The 17,386-nt window shown below is 48.1% G+C and overlaps 1 protein-coding gene across 5 annotated transcripts in view; it reads right to left on the bottom strand.

Annotated features, from left to right (window-relative positions):
• Window positions 1–15,608, bottom strand: part of ATXN7L3 (ataxin 7 like 3) — a 29,544-nt gene extending 13,936 nt beyond the window's left edge. Inside the window, exons 1-4 of one of the 5 annotated variants that reach the window (XM_083409070.1) lie at window positions 15,490–15,608; window positions 2,624–2,747; window positions 1,270–1,402; window positions 254–425 (exon numbers count right to left, since the gene is read on the bottom strand). In XM_083409070.1, the coding sequence (XP_083265196.1) occupies window positions 254–425; window positions 1,270–1,402; window positions 2,624–2,674 (356 nt within the window). In that variant the 5' untranslated portion in view covers window positions 2,675–2,747; window positions 15,490–15,608. Of the gene's footprint in view, window positions 1–253; window positions 426–1,269; window positions 1,403–2,623; window positions 2,748–11,861; window positions 11,972–13,517; window positions 13,908–15,069; window positions 15,163–15,489 lie in introns of those variants that run through there. The other 4 variants (XM_083409071.1, XM_083409072.1, XM_083409074.1 and 1 more) reach the window with 4 other exon arrangements.
• Window positions 15,609–17,386: the final 1,778 nt, after the last annotated feature.

Raw genomic sequence — 17,386 nt, 5'->3', positions numbered from 1 at the left:
ATTTTCCAGCCATGCCACGTAAGCTGCTTAGCGGTGCAGAATTTAAGTTCAGCACGGCAAAGACATCAAAACATTGTTTTAAGCGCAGGAGATGCACAACCTGGTATGAACCAGAAGCCAAAAGTTCACCCATTTTTGGCATTTGTTCCTTCTTCCAGAAATCCTACCCTCGGCCTTCTCACAACCTTTGCCACCCAAAACACCATTTTGAGAGGTTTGGTTTTCCGGCAAGGCTTCGATTCTTAGACCTCACCTCCTATTGGCAATGCGGCTGCTGTTCCGGCCCATGCCAAGGCACTTCTCCAAGTGTGGGGCGAAGCGGGAGGCGGCAATGCTTCGGCTGCAGTTTGGGCAAACACATTCCTTGTTCTTCCACTGGTTGTAGACCTGGCCAAAGATATCCAGTCCCGGCTGATCTACAATTTCTGGGAGTAGGGAAGAAATGGGAGATGGTTTCTCAAGTGGGAGGGACTAGCTGAATCCAAAGGAGTGGGGGGGGGCACCAGCTGGGGAACCCCACTAATTCACCTAACCACTTTGATCCCCTCTTCTTAAATCCTGCAGTCTCGAGCAAAAGATTTCCCAGGCGACTTTAAGCTCATCCTGCCACCAAGCTCCCTTCATGCAAGTTCCTTGCAGCACGGAACGTATTGCCTCTGTAGCAATTCGTTCTGCAGGCACCGTTCTGCAGTTCCCCTGCTCTTTGTATGTGCCACGCTGTGGTCTGGATTAAACCACCCTCCCTTTCCCCAAGCATAAAATTCTGCAGCCCACCATTATGAGTGGCTTCTTAAATCACTCACTTTAGAAGGCGGGGGAGAGAGAGAAAGAAGTAACTTTAAAAAATGGAAAATGAACCTTTGGCAGCTGTGATGGTATCAAATATATGCATGAGCAGAAATTTAATCATGGAATTGGATTAGAGTCAGGGGTCAGCAAACTTTTTCACAGGGGGCCGGTCCACTGTCCCTCAGACCTTGGGGGGGGCGGACTATATGGGGGGGGGGGGGAATGAATGAATTCCTATGCCCCACATATAACCCAGAGATGCATTTTAAATAAAAGCACACATTGTACTCATGTAAAAATCCATGGGCCGGATTGAGAAGGCGATTGGGCCAGATCCGGCCCTTGGGCCTTAGTTTGCCTACCCATGGATTAGACTCAAGGCATCCAAACAAAGAAGCACCCTTTAAAAATCTATGCTGGATTTCTGGTAAGGGGCAAGGGGTGGGGGTGGAGGAATGATTGGCTGCAACACATACTTACCAAAGTCCTTCATGCTCTCAGGATCTGTGTCATCCAAAAAGAAATAGCCACATTTGACAGCCCGGTGGACCTCAAAGCACAAGCCCAGGCAGGCATCCTCAATCAAGTCTGTATAGATATCATGAGCCACAGCCTAGGAAGCAAGAAGACCAAGACCAAGACCAGTGAGAGCCATAGAGAACAAGAGCAAGGTTGAACTAGGAGCAGCATCCATTGCCCATGGTTTAAGCCTCAGAATCTGATCCCAGTCCAGAGTTCAGCCCCCAGAAAACACTCTGGAATTGTAGAGTTGGAAGGGGCCACAAGGGTCATCTAGCCCAACCCCCTGAAATGCAGGGATCTTTCACCCAGTGTGGGGCTCAAACCCACGACTCTGGGATTAAGAGTTTCAGGCTCTACCAACCAAGCTATCAAGCCAAATTAATGTACATTGCTGCATCCTGCTAAGAGGATTTCCACTAGCCATGTCCCCCCTCACTCCCCAACTCTGTTCTCAAGAAGGCAAGAAGCACCTACAATCCAAACACTGCCTGGAAGACTTCAATCGTTCTTCATGGCTGTTTTTTAAAGCGGAGGGGAAGGTGTTGGACAGGAAATGCAAGTGGCTTGCACTTCGACACCCCAGAACACACAAGTCATTTGAACCAGTCGTAAAAGGTCACCCAGAATTGCCTACACTGCAATACAATCCTAGTTAAGTCTACTCAGAGGTAACCCACAGAAACAAGAGTGAGTGCAGCCTCATTCTAAATTCCCGGGACACCAAAGTCAAAAGAAATGGCAGCAAGGCTGTGACCGTGTAAAATGAATCAATATTCCTAATAGATGTCAGAATAGGTTGTGCTTCCAACACACAATCAATACAAAGGATGAAGTCTCTTTATTAAAAGGGGAGGAGGAATCCCAATTTCTAATATCCTTCCAGCAACTCTCATGATGGAAAGGCTCTGGGGCTAAAGTCCTGGCTTGCATGAAGAGTTTGGATTTGGATTTGATATCCCGCTTTATCACTACCCGAAGGAGTCTCAAAGCGGCTAACAATCTCCTTTCCCTTCCTCCCCCACAACAAACACTCTGTGAGGTGAGTGGGGCTGAGAGACTTCAGAGAAGTGTGACTAGCCCAAGGGCACCCAGCAGCTGCATGTGGAAGAGCGGGGAAGCGAACCCAGTTCACCAGATTACAAGTCTACCGCTCTTAACCACTACACCACACTGGCATGAACTTCTGTACCTAGGAGAACAGGTCCTCCACCTCAGGCTTTTCACGAACCCATCAATTTCTGCCTGCCTTTGATGGCACTGCTCCCTTCAAATCCTTGTAAGAAGCCTTTCAGCCTCAAGGGAGGCAACTTACCTCCAACTTGCTGTTATCCAGGCCCGACAAAGTCATTTCCTCCATTTTCATTTGCAAAAGCTATTGGAGAAGATGCGGAGAACGCAACATAGCAGAGGCCAGGCTGAAATGGGAAGGGATCCTCCTGCGAAGACAAGACAGGATTCAGTGGTCAGGCTGCAATCTCCATTCAAGCCGGAGGATGCGCTTGTGGGTTGGAAAAGAGGACAGTGATGTGAATTCTAAACAACTACCGTATTTTTTGCACCATAACACTCACTTTTTTCCTCCTAGAAAGTAAGGGGATATGTCTGTGTGTGTAATGGAGCGAATGCCTACGGGTGGCGGGGGGGATCTGCTGCACTCGTGAGCAGAGGATCCATGGTTCCCCTTCCTTCCCTCCTCTGTGGCTCGCTTTGAAACAGCAAAGCGGGAGAAGAGCCGCTGAGTGGGGAGGAGAGAGGGACAGAGAGCCTGCTTGCTTTAAAGGAGCAAAGCGGGAGAGGAGAGGTAAGCGGCTCCTGTCTGGTTGGCTCCTTAAAAGCAAGCAGGCTCTCTGTCCCTCTCTCCTCCCCACTCAGCTCGCTGAATAGCATTATTAGCAGCATCCTTCTCCACACACCCCATGCATGCTCCTTGTCCCTTGAGTGCTTTTCCTTCCCTCCCCACTTAAAACGAGGTTACAAAGCACGGATCCACATGGATCCTCAGGATTTTTGCACTGGGTCACCCCAAATTCACCATCAGATCACATAGCATGTCCATGGCTACATCTTGCACCAAAAAAATCACGCACCCACTGTTGCCTGGGGTCGCAGTGGTGCAAAAACGTGGTTACAAAGCATGGATCCACATGGATCCTCAGGATTTTTGCATTGGGCTACTCCAAACTCATTGTCAGATCTGTGGGGTTTAAGCTCTGGGAGCTTAAAAACCCCACTGTCACAAGTCTGTGGCCACAGCATGAACCACAAAAATAATACATCCACTGTTTCGTTTAGAATATTTTTTTTTCTTGTTTTCCTCCTCTAAAAACTACGTGCGTGTTATGGTCTGGTGCGTGTTATAGAGCGAAAAATACGGTATATATTAATTTAGAAGCACCTATATATTAAAAAGAAACAATGCTTTTAGCTGGTGCAGCAGACACCATTCTCAGTGTATTCCCTTTTGTTTGAAAGAGAATGGAGAATGCTTCTTTGAAGATGGCACCTGCCTTCTGTAGTTTATGTAAGCCACATTATTATTATTATTATTATTATTATCATCATCATCATCACCACCACCACCACCACCACCACCACCATCATCATCATCTACTGCCTGGTTGAGGGCACCTCTGAAATTGTCAAAAAAGTTTAATTGATTAATCTAATGCAACCACCAACTAAACATTGCAGCCTCGGTAAGCAGATTCATAGAATCATAGAATCATAGAGTTGGAAGAGACCACACGGGCCATCGAGTCCAACCCCCTGCCAAGCAATAATTTGCTAGCAAGTATATTATATAAGCATATTATAAGCATATATTATAGTATATGCATATTATAAAAGGAACTCTTTTCCCATTTTCCATCTGGGAGCTTAAAAACCCCACCTATATCATGTAGAACTGTTTAACAACAGCCTGACTCTAGAAATAGGAACAAAACAGAGCCACTGTTAAGCCGGTTTGTTCGAAGAGGCAAGGAACAAATCTAAATAATAGAGATGGTCATAGCTTTCTGACCTGGTTTGTAAAGTTTCTTCCCCCCTTTGCAGTGTCTGCCTGATGCCCTTGTCCCCCTTTGCCTCGCAACCTCCTTACCTGCAAGGCTGCTGCAGCTCCTCCCATGGTTCCAGGAGGGACACTGGGTATATCATAACCACATGCCACCACACAACCTCCAGCCACACCATGGTGTGACTCAATTTGTTATGTGTGTACCATTCTCTCTCCCCCCTTTCCCTGGCAGCCAGCAGCACTCACCATATCCAGCTCCCTGTGCCACAATAACCTTCTGCATTGTGACTGGACTGCTTCCAATCCCTGGCTCTTTTGCTGCATTCCCCTCTCCTTTCCAATAAGAGCATTTAAGTGGTCATATAATGCCCAAACTCTTCAAGCATCTAATCTTCTTGCAACCCATACAAGAGCTCTGCAAGGCAAGTCAACACTTACCACCCGCACACTGCAGATTAGGGACTGGGGCTGAGAGAGAGAGTGGCTTGCCTGAAGCTACCTTGTTAATCCATTCTGAAGTCCGTTCTTAAACCAAAGCATTCTGAAACCAAGGCGTGCTTTCCCATAGCAGCGGGGGACTCAATTTACAAATGGAACACACTCAACAGAAAGCGGAACATGTTCTGCTTCTAAGGCAAAGTTCACAAACCAAAACACCTAGTTCTGGTTTGCAGCATTCTTAATCCAAGTTGTTCATAAACTAAGCTGTTCTTAAACCAAGGTACCACTGTATATTGGGTTAGGTAACGGCGTCTCCGTGCGCTGCTCTGGTTCGCCAGAAGCGGTTTAGTCATGCTGGCCACATGACCCGGAAGCTGTCTCCAGACAAACGCCAGCTCCCTCGGCCTATAGAGCGAGATGAGCGCACAACCCCAGAGTCGTCCGTGACTGGTCAGGGGTACCTTTACCTTTATTTAAGCTACTACAAGGCCTGATGTCAGGACCGAGCCAGCAACACAACACATGAAGTTAACTCTTTATTAGAAGAAGCAGAGTCTGCTCAGGAGTACAAGAACTAATGAGCACAGCGACGTTTCTCGGTAGGTCTTGCCCCTATGAGTCAGCTGTGGAGACTGAAGGTCCCCACCTTCCCACAGCTGCGTATGTCTCCTCCTTTCCCAGGTCCTTCCCAAGCAATCTGAGACTACGCCGGTATGCCTGTCTTTGCTTCTCCTGCTTCACACCTCCCCTGGTTCTGGGAGACGAGTGAGGAGGGGAGCTTCTTGCAGCAGGAGGGGAACACACTCTGGTTTCTTCACCAGCCTGACTCATCTCTGCTTCTTGGCCTCCCTCCTCTGCTGCTTCTGATTCTGGACTTCTTTCTGCTATAAGACTCTTCCTGCTCACTAAACCCTGTTACCTCTTTAGTTTCCGACACCTCCTCCCCACAGTCTTCTCCCTCTGACCACCACCTCCCTCCCGTCGCCCCACCACCAATCCCCTGGTTCTGAACTTTCATCCCTTTGGGGTTCCCCAAATGGTGCCTCCCACCACTCCTCTCTTTCTAGCCAGTCCATGACACCCGGTTGTTTTTGATGTACCGCATAGCGTTACCCATCTAGAACTGAATCTGCTCCTCAGTCGCTTCTCTGGCTTCTTCACCAGGCACTGAACACACACTTTCAAGCTTGCATCTACCGTCATAAATGCTAGAGGGTTTGGTGTTTTTTGGTTTTTTTTAAGATGACATGAAAAGCTGAGATTTTCAAGATGCTGCACATAGCGAGCATCAAATTCCACAATTGCTTCTCCTACCACAGAACTGGGACATGCACAAAACCTGGCAATAAATCCAAAGACTGAGTTGAAACAGATTAAAGAGAGCAGGGCTGTGATTCTGGAGGAGCAGAGACAAGGCAGAGAACACAGAATATAGTTCTGAATATGGCCGAGAATATCAGTTTCACATTTTAAATTTTATTTTATTTTAACAAGCAACCTATCGCTAGAGAGGCTTCTAGCCCTTGTGGTTATGTGTCTTGATAGCAACAATGCCTGCTGAAATCTCAGCAGCAAAGAGCACGATTAGTAAGATTCAGTGCTTGGGGATGGGGTTTCGGGGTCTTTGCACCCTCCATGACTAGCAAAGCCAGAATAAGTTATGCCAAGTGGCAAGAATGAGAAAATAAAGTTATGCAAATCAGCATGATTCCTAAGGACACAAAATCCAACTTAATGGTTTAGCACACAGCACCTGCTACCTCAACCCAGGATTATCCCCAAGTCAGCTTGCACCACCAGCCTGTAGTGAGTCATGAGCAGACGGCTTTGCCACCAAACAATAGAGGGACACTTATTCCCCTGGTCCTGGTTTGAGCTAGACTGTCTAATCTCTGCCTCCAAAAACAGTTGTCTTAAGTGGGAGTAAATCCCACTCACCAAATCTTGCCCACGAAAGCTTCACTAAGTTGCAGCCTCCACAATCCCCTCAACACTGCATCCCTAGCTGCAGCTATGAACTGATCTCGCAATGCAAAGGAGGGGGAGAGAAGAGAAGAGCATATGAGGGAGAAAAGAAAGCACATCTCCCAGCGCCTCCAATGGACAGGGGTCCTACACAAAGCAGAAAGCAAACTGGCTGACACCATCCCCAAGCTGCCTGTGTTCTTTGTATCAAAAAAGGCTGGTACCGTTAAGAGATTGTGACATACAAGACAAATGCATGCAAAGGAGAAAACTGACAGATTAAAGCAATGCTGTCTACCCAATGCAGGGAGGACCAAGAAGGAGGGAAAAACAGAAATCTGAAAATAGTCAAGACTCCATTCCTGGGCCACTGCCTTCCCAGTCACCTCCCTGATCCATCACCAAGCCCCTCCTCCTTCTACAAAAGACAAGACAGGAGAAGGGACCGGTCTTCGAAAGGGTTCATTAAGAGGATGCAGGCAAAAGTCCCCATCAATGAGAGCAACAGTCCGTCCAAATCACAGCAATTCTCCCTGTGTGTTGGACCCACGGCCATTTCCAGGATCCAGAAGTTCCTGCTGACTCACCCTCTCCTGCCGAGAATGTCCAGGCCCACAAGGAAAGCCACAGCCTGTGTCGGTAAAATGAATACAGGGAGGCAACCATGGAAAGGGAAGAGTGCTTGGAAGATGGAGCCGCCACACTGCTGGCTCATTTCGGAGGTGGGGGAAGAGAATCTATGTATTAGTGACACAGACAAAAAAAGCTGCTCTGAAATATCCAAACCTGAAGAAGGAATCTGTGCAGCTCAAAAGTTTATTTCCTATATTTTAAAGACTATCTGGTCCAAAGGGGGGGGGGGGCTTTTCAATTTGTTCTATCCTTGTACTCAGGCTGATATTTTGTTATATAGTATTTATAGGTGTGTTGAGAGAGAGAGAATGAGAATGAATCTCCTAGCTGTGCCAGGCACCTAGAAATTTGACACCAACATGAACAAAATCAAGAACTGAAAAATGTGTGTGTGTAATTTTACTCTTTTCTGAGTCTGGCACTTCTCCTTTTCCTTTTTTTAGGGGTCTTGACATCTGAAAGTTTGCAATCTTTTTATCAATGCTGCAGTCATAACTAAAAAGGAAACCAGACTCTCAGAAGGAATTTTAAAACATTCCAATTTACCGAGGCATTTGATCGGCAGAAGATAGTGGCAACCCTGAAATCAGTGCTAGAGAGAATGTTTACACACGCACGCACACATGACGTGTTTGCTGCTCTGAGCTCTTTGGGAGTAATGGCAGGATATAAGACAGACAGACAGACAGACAGACAAATTGCTGCATGCACATGTAAAATGCATGCAAACCTATATCCCCTTTCAAATACCAAATCTAACTAGGGGTGTAGAAGTAACCTCTTCTCAAGTGGCCATCTTCAGCTGGGATACCTAAAGAGGCAAGTAGACTGGTACCATAGTCCCGCTCTTTAAATCACATCTCACTCGTCTTCCTCTCTTGCCATATTCCCTATTGAAGCAAGGACCAGAGACTGCCATCCGCCACCGAAGGGAAAGCCAGATATGGAAGGTGTGGCGTAATACAGTGAGGGTGGGGGAAGCTAGCTGACAAAGAATGGACCAGCTTGCAGGGCCTGCCAATAACTTGGGGCTCTTCCTAGCCCCCTATTGTTGGGAGAAGGGCTACTTCGACACCAGACACAGGCTTCATTAGCCTAACAATGGGCAAACAAAATCCAGACACTATGGGAGCCTCCTTTCCTCCAGTGCCTCCCTGCAGCCAGCCATCTGGAATCAGAAGGATACCCCCCACCCTGTCTAGACCAGAAGCCAAAGGGGGAGTTGGTCCCAACAGGAAAGGGACTTTTTTTTAGGGGAACCATCAGCAGGAAGCACAGCAATATAAGGAATTGGAGACCTAGAAGAACAGTTCTCACCGACCACTTCAGCCCCTCAACCTCAGCCCATAACCTTTGAGGGCTTGCAAGGAAGGAAGGAAGCAATTAATAGGGGTTTTTATCAGTTTTCATTGGCTATCAATTTTATACATGTCTTGACATACCATAAGGTAAAGGTAAAGGGACCCCTGACCATTAGGTCCAGTCGTGACCGACTCTGGGGTTGCAGCGCTCATCTCGCTTTATTGGCTGAGGGAGCCAGCGTGCAGCTTCCGGGTCATGTGGTCAGCATGACTAAGCCGCTTCTGGCGAACCAGAGCAGCGCACGGAAACGCCGTTTACCTTCCCGCCAGAGCGGTACCTATTTATCTACTTGTACTTTGATGTGCTTTCAAACTGCTAGGTGGGCGGGAGCAAGGACCGAGCAACGGGAGCTCACCCCGTTGCAGGGATTCGAACCACCAACCTTCTGATTGGCAAGCCATAGGCTCTGTGGTTTAACCCACAATGCCACCCGCGTCCCTGACATACCATAGCCCACTCCAAACCTTAGCTGTGAGGCTGGCTCGCCTATTTCGTACAGCTTCCCCTGAACCTCACATAACTTTCTCCTCCACCAGGCCTCTCAGCCAATTCTCAAGCCCCATCACACAGGTCTTCCTCTGCTCCCTGACCCAGCACTCCCACCCATTCTGCAAAGCTGTTTCTCCTCTCACCTTGATACCCTTCCCCCACCATTTTGCTTCACTCTGCACGCATGCCACCACATCAACCCCAGTGCACCGCATACTCCCAATTTGGAATTCACTGTCAGAAGAGTCCTATTTATGCCTCCCTTAACTTAAACCCTTGAGAGCAGCCCTTCCCGAACTTGGGTCCTCAGATGTTGTTGGACTACAACTCCCATCATCCCTAGACAACAGGACCAACGGTCAGGGATGATGGGAGTTGTAGTCCAGCACCTGGGGAACCAAGACTGGGAAAAGTTTCTCTAAGTCAGTGTTTCCTAATCGGGGGACATGTGGCCCCCTGGAGGGGGCTCAGAATATTCCATGGGGGCCATGGGTGGAAAACGTGTAAATTGGGGACCACAGCACAAGGTTAGGGGGCCACAAAGAGAAGTGAAAAGGGGGGGGGATCCTTTTTTTATTTTAAAAAAATCCTGATTGGCTGGCTATCTGCTTGGCCAATCAAAAGGGGGTAAGGAGGCGGCCCACCAGGGCCTAATATTCCTATTTGCCATGTGCATTTTCTTGCAGCAATCCTGGTTTGTTTCCGGCAGGAGAGGGCGATTGCTGAGGCTCCCGTTTTGACCAGAAGGGCTCACAATCCAGAGCCTCCAGAACAGGCAAGTGCGGTGGTGTGGTGGCAATGGGTAAGGCTGGCCGAGCAGGAGCTGCTTGTTGCTGCCACCAGTTTTGGGCCCGGTGGCAGCCTGGGCCCGACTCTGCAAGTTGCAAGGTGCAATCCACTCCAGCGCCTAGCAGGTCAGAGTCTTCGGATGTTGCTATGAGGCGCAGGGCCCATCGGCAGTGTTGGCCCAGCTCTGCAAACCACAGGGTGAAATCCACCCCAGCGCCTAGCTGAGCAGGGCCGCCTGGTGCTGCTGACTTGCATCAAGTAAATACCTAAGTGTCTACTCAGAAGAAAGTCGCACTGAGTTCAGTGGGTCTTACTCCCTGGTAAAGGGGGGGGCGCTGTAGTGTTTTATCTAGGCAGCCAGGACTCCTCCGGAAGACAGGATCTCTTTGCACCAGGACAGTGAGGACTGACCTCAGTAGCTTTCCCATTATGTGTAAAATAACTGTTGTTTACTTTTTATAATACATGGAAGATGGCGGTTCCAGACTCTCCTCCTTTGAAGGTTTCTAAGCAGAGGTTGGATGGCCATCTGTCATGGATGCTTCAGCTGAGTTTCCCACATTGCAGGGGGGTGCACTAGAAAGATGACTCTTGGGGTCCCTTCCTGTTCCTTGATTCTGTTTTTCTGCTTCAACAATATTTTATTATGTTGCTATCATTTTACGTATAATTGTATTTTGTATAACTTATAAAAAATTATAAACAAAACCTGTTCTATTTACAAACAAAACATTTAAACAGCTACCTTTCTACCAGTAGGCTGGGGGCCATGGGTGTAGCCAGGACTTTTGGGGGGGGCAGAACCTCATATTTGTATTGATTTTTACTTATTTGGAGGGGGTTGCTGCCTCCCTGCCCCCCGGCTACACCCATGAGGAGGGGCACAGGAATGAAACAAGGTCGCAAGTGGGCCACGGTCGGAAATAGGTTGGTCTAAACCACAGAACCCATGACCAATTCTGATCCTGAAAAGTTGTGTCTACACAACGTGATTAAACAAAGTGACTGTTTCATTAGGAAACTGCCGTTCTTTCCCACTCCCTTAAGCAGGGTATAATTTGGGAGCATGACACAGACCCAGAAGCATTTTGGTGGTAGTGAAGGGCTCAGGCACAAATCCCCACCGCAGAACAAAATTCTCTCTCACCTGGATATCCTAATCCCCGACACATGAGGTGGGCAGGCTACAATTACTCAACACAGCAAGGGCAATATAGTTTCTTTCTTCCTGCTGGAATTTGTGTTGTGTACAATATGAGTGCTTTCTGTTATTTTCTTTGGTATATTATTTGCCCTTTGCTATATATATATTATAAAATAATAGTAATAAGCTAAATGTGTACTTAAAAAACACCCAGTCAAAGTAATGCACTCTAGGTCTGCTCAGAGGCACCCTTTTGTGCTTATTACTTCCCATATTCTGGAAACAGGTTCTGGGAGTGAGATCTGCTTGAAATCATACCTGGCAAAACAACTGAGTTAGTGGTGGGGTGGGCACGTTCCAACACACACACACACACATTTTTACATGCACCTGGTGAAGACTCAGCCCATCTGAAAGAGTTTCTGAAGACAGTCAAGACAACGGTATTTTGTGGGCCAGCTTGTCCAAACTATAAGAGCTGTCATTTTAGACCAGAGTTTCCCAACTCTGTTTTTGTGGACTACAATTCCCATCATCCCTGGCCACTGGCCCTGCTAGCTAGGGATGATGGGAGTTGTAGTCCAAAAACAGCCAGATACACAAGTTTGGGAAACAGTGCTTTAGATCAAGCCCACATTCTAGGTCTCTCACTGCCTTTACATCACACAGGAACCAAAGCATACCCCTCTTTTCCTGCCTCTTTTTACCTACCAGTAAGGCAGCAGCACAGACTACCTTGGAAAGTGCCGGGCTCTCCTTCAATGCAGATTTTAAAGCAGAGGTTGAATGGCCATTGGTCAGGAACTCTTTAGCTGCAGTTCCTGCAATGCAGGGGATTGGGCTAGGTGATCCATGGGGTCCCTTCCAACTCTATGATTCTACCATGAACTCACATCTTTACTCCTGCTACTACGTTTCCCCCGGGAGTCTCCTCCTATCATGGCCAGTTCATCTTAAACTTTTAATCCTATCTTCAGCACACCCACACACCCCAAAAAGGACCTGGGCCTGACCCCTGCCAAAGCATATCACTTCTCTGCCCAGTCTCCTTCCTTCAACCCCAATGTTGTCAACCCCACTGTTTCAAACTCAATATCCCCCACACCCTATTTAATTGCTGCATTCTCATTAACTTCCTCTCCCGCCCCACTTATTTACTTTCTAATCCCTTCCTTAAGAATTATAGCTGCTTTCCCAATCTTTCTCTTCCCCTGCCCCACCCTGAATACCACCACACCTTTCTCCCCTCTGCAACATAACTTAACTGCTTATTTCACTTGCTAGCCCCTCAAACCCACTTTAAGCACTGCATCCCACAAGTCGACTTGCCAGCCACATCCCATAGCTGACTCGCTTTCCTCCCCCAGAAAAACCCAGACTCACTTTAACATCCTCCTCTTCTCTGCTTGCTGAACGACTGCCATACCAGAGCACTGGTACCTGAAATCCAGCAGCAGCTGGGCAGATATCCATGAAGCTTACAAGCAGGGCATGAGGGCAGCAGCCCTCGCCCATCGGATGCCCCCCAGCATCTGGTATCCAGGGATACGTTGCCAATGGACATGGAGGTATGGGTCAAAGTATAGTTAGCTGGATTATTACAATTTATAACTTATGCCTCCTACATCTTTCAAGGAGCTTAGGGCAGCACACATGCTTCTCTTTCTCCCCTTTTATCTGCACAACAACTGTGTTAAGGGAGGGTGGCAGGCCCAAGGTCACCCGGCGGCAAGTTTCACGGCTGAGGGGTAGATTCGAACCTGGGTCTCACTGGTCTAACAGCCCAACCACTGCCCCACACTGGCTCTCAGCAGATCTCATCTATCAGGAATTTCCCTAATCCTTTCTGAGAGAGCATGCGGAGGGGAAGAGAGAGAAAAAGTGTCCCGCTGGATCAGGTCAAAGGTCTGTCCAGCCCAGCACCCTGCATCCAGCCAGATGCTTCTGGGAAAGGCATGGATGCAACAGCCCTCGCTATTGTTTTGCTCCCTGACAGAGATACACTGAATGTGAACATTTGGGGACGAGAAGAAATAAAGACTCTGTTGAGCCATCCTGTTTAACAACTGCTCCTCCATGGAGTCATCTTAATTTCCGTTTAAAGCCATGCAAACTAACAAGGCGCACCTTAATCCCCCTCCAAAAAAATAAAAATAAAACCCCGAACCCCTTCCTTTTGCTCCCAGCGCCCCACACTTGTTTACCCTCCCCAACCTCTCCAACACCCCCCTCCTTCCTCCACCCCACCCTTTCCTCTCTGCGCACCCCTAACTCCTCCCACAGCACCCCCACATAGGCACACACAGAGGGATTTGCAAGGAGAGGGGCTGGAGACAAGCAGCATCCCACCCCACCCCATGGACTTACCCCACGCACAGGCAGGCAGGCAGGAAGAGGAGGAGGAGGAGTCCCCTCACCACCGGGTCCCCCTTCCCCGATTGCCCGTGCCTGCCCCCCAGGCGGCCTGCCGGGCCCCAGGCGAAGCAGCCATGCCCCCTCCCCGCCGGGCCCCAGCTCAGCGCAAGGCCCCCGGCAGGAGGAAGGGGACACAGGGACGGCGGCAGTGGGCAGGGCGCTCCGGCCTAGCACGTCCACCTCCTTCTCCGCAGCGGCAGCGGCGGCGGCGGCAGCACCAACATTGGCGGCGGCGGCGGCGGCGGCAGCAGCAATAAGGGAAGGGAAAGGCGGGTTGTGGGGGGGGGGGGAGGCGGAGAGGCACCTTTTGCAATAGGCGCGCAACCTAGCTTGTTGGCTCCGGCAAGGGGGCGGGACCTGCCGGAGGACAGGGGAGAGGGAGGCGGGTGAGCCAAAGCGCCCAATGCGGGAGCTCGGAGCGGCGCGGAGAGGCCAATCGGCGCGGCCTCCTGCTCCTCCTGCTTCCCCCTCTCGCCCGCCTCTCCCTCCCTCTCTCTATCTCTCGTCATTCAAGGTTGTGCGCGAGGAGCTGGTGCTGCTGCTGTTTGCTGCTGGCGGCGGCTACCTTGTCGCTCGGGTGCCACGGACTGGCCGAAGGGACGCAGCGCTCTGGCCACTCGCCTTCAGTGCCTGGGCTAAATCAACGCAGGGACACATCATAAGCATTATCAATATTGTTTCAAAGCACCTCTGAGCAGGTCAGAGAGCTGTTTGCGCAGAGAGGGAGTCACTCACCACTGCGGGGCTCGGACATTATTTTCAGACTTTCAACTCTGGAATCCCTAAAGTAGGAAAAGATGGGGGGGGATAGTGCCCCATAGCAAGCAATGGCAGGATGAGAGGGATTTCTCTTTACAAGCTTGTGTCTTGGCATGTCTCCTATTCTTTCTCTCCCCACCCCAAATTGAGTGCCCACACAGCTCCAACCTCTAGCTCCATCTCCCCAACAGCACACGCATTTGGATGGGTGCCAGTTTAAGGGTCAAGCTTCTGAAATCCAAGCTCCACATTGAAAAATGCCAGTCCATAATGTCTTTATAGAGTGTCATTTCTCTCTTTGGGTGGGTGGACTATAACAGTCCTGATAATAACATGTCGGAAATCAGGTTCTGTAGAACTTGGTTTTCGTCATCTTGAAGAATTTGTAACTGTAGAAAATTTAAGTGTGCTAATATTGACAGGTTAGACTGCTTTCTCCAAGCCCACAGATTTTGTGTGCTGTCACAGAAAAAATAATATGCGGCTTTTGAAAATTACTTAGGGTACAAAACGTTTTTCTAACAATCAGAAACCAACTTTTCTTGTTTTATTTTAAAGGGGTGATTGTCATGTGTTGCTTCTCTGAAAAATTACCAGAACAACATAGGCATAGAAATAAAAATCAAGAATTACAGTAGGATATTTAGTCCTTTGCATTGTGTACAGGGCAGAACCATACAGTTGTGAAGATGGCAGTTTAAGAGGGCCTTGCTCCAGTTATGGAACAGTCAAGTCCTCCTCCTACCTGTCTGCTGCTTTGCATCTTCTTACTGGCAGAATATTCATAGCTGGTCAAGTGTGGTGGCCCCACGTTTTGGTGTGGGGCCTTTGTCAAGGTCTGGAAGGGAAGTCTTCATGTAGTACAGGAACATGATAAACTAAGCCTCCGTTCCAAACCAACAATGAAGTGGGCTGTTTGGAGCTTTTATGGCTAATTTTAGCCAGTAAAAGCAGTGCCCAATGGGTAATCTTTCATAACCCAACAGAGTCTTATAAAGGCTAATATGTACAAAGATTTGCCCAGTGCCAACCAATAAGGCTAAACTTTGGTGCCTGACAGTCCTGGTGACCATATACTCTCACAGTTACACCCCGCTGTTGGTTTAGATTACCCTTCAGCTCTATCCAGCCACCACTCCTCCTCATTGGTGTCACCAAAACACACCTTTTTCCAATATAAAGATTTCCTTCCTTCTTCTGACCTTCAAACTCCTGCTTATTTCCAGTTTGGGTCTCCTCTCCCACAGATATACTGGTGGCAATGATGCTCTGAAAGCAGGGAGGTTGTTCTGCCTGGCAATGGTTGCTAGGCAGCCCCAGTTTAGTTTTCTTCTAAAGAGCATCATTCTAAACGGAGCATCATGGAATGTGTCAATCTTCCTCCTTCCAACATTCCAACATGTTCACAACTTTGGCACACAAAAGGCTTCCTTTCTAATTGCAGCTACTCTATGTGAACCAATCCTAAACAGGATTATTTAGAAGTTGTTTACCTAGTAAATTGCCTTTGGAGATGCCTTTAAATAAATGTTCATATATTGCTAGAGCTGGAATTCCTCAGACCACTTCCTCTGGATCTCTCGAAGCTAAATATATGTGTGTGCATGTAGCTTGACACTAGTGCAACATAAAATGCATAACAATGAGCAACGATGCCCAAACTACTTGCTGTGTGCAAGTGCATGTAATGATAGCTTGCTGGTTTTAGATGAGGAAAACGGAAATGATCTTCGGTAAGGTAGTGGATGTAGTGGTTTGGTGTGTGAAGGCAATGACTGTTTCTCTGCTCTAATATCCCTCGATAGCTTTGCCAGTGCATTAAAAGCTTTTAACAGACAGAGCTGCTGGAGGAGGGGTTTTGGAACTGGCAAAGAATCAGGTAGGGAAAGGATAAAGTGCCCCTCCCCCCAGCAGATTCCCTGATTTTAGTTGCCCCCACCCAAGGGGCTTTTCCATTTCCCTACAATTTCCATTTCCCTACAATATGTTATCATTGTCCCCCTGCCTGCAGCTTATCACTAACTTAATAAACAACAGCCTGTTTCAAATCAGTGCAACACAGGCTACTGTAAATGCAGCCAGCATGTGGCTAAGAGCCTTCACATTGGCATAGGGCTTATGTACTCAGGCAGTAGTCCATGGAGTGAGGTTACTACCCCTACCTAGCATTTAGAGTCATCATTTAATATTCAAGCCACATCATATGCATTTATCTTGCTGAAATCCTCACAGCGGAGGGGAACCTGTGGCCTTCCGCAAGTTGTTGGACACTCTGGCTCCTATCAACCTCAGTCACAGTTGTCTGCTCTTCCGTTCCTTGCTTAATTTGAAACCACCACCATCACTACCCAACAGTAGCTGTTCAAAACTAGTTGAGTAAAACAGGCCCAAATAGGATTTGCCCACCATCTCCCAAGTGCTCAGATTCTAAGACTAGTGGGAAGGGGTTGAGTATACAAGGAAAATAGACTCCTGTTTCTGTTTTAGTTGTATGCCATTTTTTAGTCCTTGCCAGGGAAAGAGGAGGAATATAAATAAATGTAATAATACCAAAATGCTTGAATTTAAACTGTAATGTGTGACTATTCAAAAGGGGCCGGGGGGAGGGGAGAGAGAAGGTATTGTACTCATTCTTAGACACACCCTTTTGATTATAACCCTACTTGTTCCAGGGCTGAATTCTGGCACTGATAGTAGTTTACACCTAGGCCTCAAGCTTGCATGCTAGGCATTGTTAAACTTTCAGTATGGAGCAGCAGCATGCATTTAGCCTAGTCTCCAACGTGTGAAATGCAGCTCTATGGTGTTAAAATGCGCTGCTACTATTGCAGACCCTTCAAGTGTCCCTGTCTTCCAGGGACAGTCCTGGATTTACAGAAACCGCCCCGGTTTCTGATTTGATCCCAGAATGTCCCGCTTTCCCTTAGGACGTCCCTATTTTCATCAGATAAATGTTGGAGGGTATGGGAGTTATGCAACCCCCAAGCCAAGGAGATAAGTAACAATACAACCTTTAGAAGACATCTGAAGGCAGCCTTGTATAGGGAAGTTTTAAAAAAATG

This window comes from Podarcis tiliguerta, assembly GCF_965153285.1.
Source record: "Podarcis tiliguerta genome assembly, chromosome: 13".
Taxonomy (NCBI): domain Eukaryota; kingdom Metazoa; phylum Chordata; class Lepidosauria; order Squamata; family Lacertidae; genus Podarcis; species Podarcis tiliguerta.
Note: the sequence above shows the minus strand (reverse complement) of the source record. Positions and strands in the feature narration are given on the sequence as shown.